Raw genomic sequence first — 1,954 nt, 5'->3', positions numbered from 1 at the left:
TGTCGCTGAGGCTTCGGTGGTGACATCAACGTTGGTGGTGGCACTGATAGTAGTGACTGGGAAGTCAGCTGTAGTCGCGAGATCAGTGGCGACGTCGTCTGTTGTAGTAGCAGCGAATGTGGTGGATGAGGCCTCTCCAGTAACATCCGGCGATGTGGTTACTTCCGAGGGAGCTGCTGTGCTGGTCGTTTGTGCAACAGTGGTAGGCTCGACAGGAGCGTCGGTAGGAACATCAGCCGCATCGGCTGTAGTTACCATTCCGGTAGTGTCAGCAGTAACAGAAGTGGCCGTAGTGGTTTCTTCGGGAGCGGCTGTTGTGCCGTCCTGGATTGTGGTAGTCTCAGTGACTTCATCGGTGGCTTCACTTGGAGTAGTGGTAACTGCAGCAGCCTCGCAAGTGCATGGCGCATTGGATGAATGGCAGGTGCTTGGTGTAGCCCAGTACTTGCAGTAGGAGCCAGGAGTATCCGAGGCACAACCAGCATCACAATTACGGGGAACTTCAGTTGTCTCACCCGACCCGCAGTAACAAGGGACGTTGGAGCCAAAGCACCTGCTAGGTGTCTGCCAGTATTTACAATACGACCCGGGATAGGTGGCGGCACACTCGGCATCGCACTCGGTGGTGTTACCCATCACGTATGTGATGTCCTGGAGAACATTGAGACAGACGATGATGAAGGGGAAGGAACGGATAGTCATCGTGCACGAATGTGAGAAAAACTGCCGGAAGTGCGGAGCCAGACTGGACCTGCGAGGGCCTATGCCAACGCCATAGGCTGTTGCTAATTAGGCAAACCGTTGAAGCGCTAGTGAGTTCAAGTTGAACTGTTCAACGTTGATCGTTCGCTGTAGCTGAACAGTAGCGCGCGCGATGTCTATCTTGACCAATCGTTTCACAACCGTTTTTACAGATACTGCATCATATACAGCGTTCTCAGCCACTCTTCTTCGGAGAATTTGGCCGACTTCTAGTAAGCACCATTTTGACCGATTATTCAACTCTTGGTTCGGGTTTGCGGCTCGTTCTGATTGCCAAGGCAAATGTGATGATCATGCAGGGCAATCGCTCGTCGCCGCTCACTATGAGCGCTCAGGGGAATATATTCCAGATTACAACGGGCAGTGTAACCTGCAGCGATCAGGCTTCGTGAACGTCTTCTAACTCTGCGTGACTGTAGCGCACAGTTCATGACTCCTCATCGGGTCAGACTGGAACTTCCTCATTGTCCAATCGATTTTCTGTCAAGGCATAATCTCAGAATAATTGCTCAGCTGAATAAACTTTATCGGCTGGGCGGCTGGCCATCTACACAGCACCACAGTTGGATTTATCCCTATAATCCAGCTACGCGAGTAACAAGCTTGCCCTCCGATTGAACCTACCCTGATTTCGGTCGATGTCACACATGTGAAGCTTGATAAGAACACATTGAGCTGTCAAGGACACATCAGAGATTCTAGGATATCTAACCTCTGCATTTGAACTCACTATCAACAGAATTGTCAGCATATCAGCAATCGGAATTCAGACACTGGAGAACCAACATGGGCTCATGCTAGTTGGTAAGAGGATCATTGTGGTGCGGCTTGCCCGCCCTCGCTCATCAATCTCGGAACCACTCAGATATCTCTGATGCACTGTCAATAGGTTTCGTATTGGGGTATAGCGTCGATGCTTTCGTGATGTTACGACGCAACGTTTCCAACACAACTTGGACAGATGAACACTTATACACTCATTATCAAGACATCATGCAGTGGCCCGGATTGTATCAAATGCGCTCACCGGGCATTACAAAGCTTCATTAACCTAAATCGGCTACACAATCGGACTGAGAGTAGCCTCGGAATCGGTCGTCTCCACAGTAGTAGCAACAACCTCATCGGTCACAGCAGCTGTGCTGACCGGTAGAGGGGACGTGGGAGTAGTACGCTCAACAGGAGCGTCGAT

At 50.7% G+C, this 1,954-nt stretch overlaps 1 protein-coding gene across 1 annotated transcript; it reads right to left on the bottom strand.

The window, feature by feature from the left end:
- Positions 1 to 162: 162 nt before the first annotated feature.
- On the bottom strand, positions 163 to 702 carry Pmar_PMAR008000 (conserved hypothetical protein; the record flags this gene model as incomplete). The annotated part of the gene is made up of 1 exon (XM_002783067.1): positions 163 to 702. A coding segment is annotated over one exon (540 nt), but the record flags the coding sequence as incomplete, so codon positions are not given.
- Between the last annotated feature and the right edge of the window lie 1,252 nt (positions 703 to 1,954).

Source organism: Perkinsus marinus (genome assembly GCF_000006405.1).
Source record: "Perkinsus marinus ATCC 50983 genomic scaffold scf_1104296937488, whole genome shotgun sequence".
Lineage (NCBI taxonomy): Eukaryota > Perkinsozoa > Perkinsida > Perkinsidae > Perkinsus > Perkinsus marinus.
This window is presented reverse-complemented; position numbering and strand designations above follow the sequence as displayed.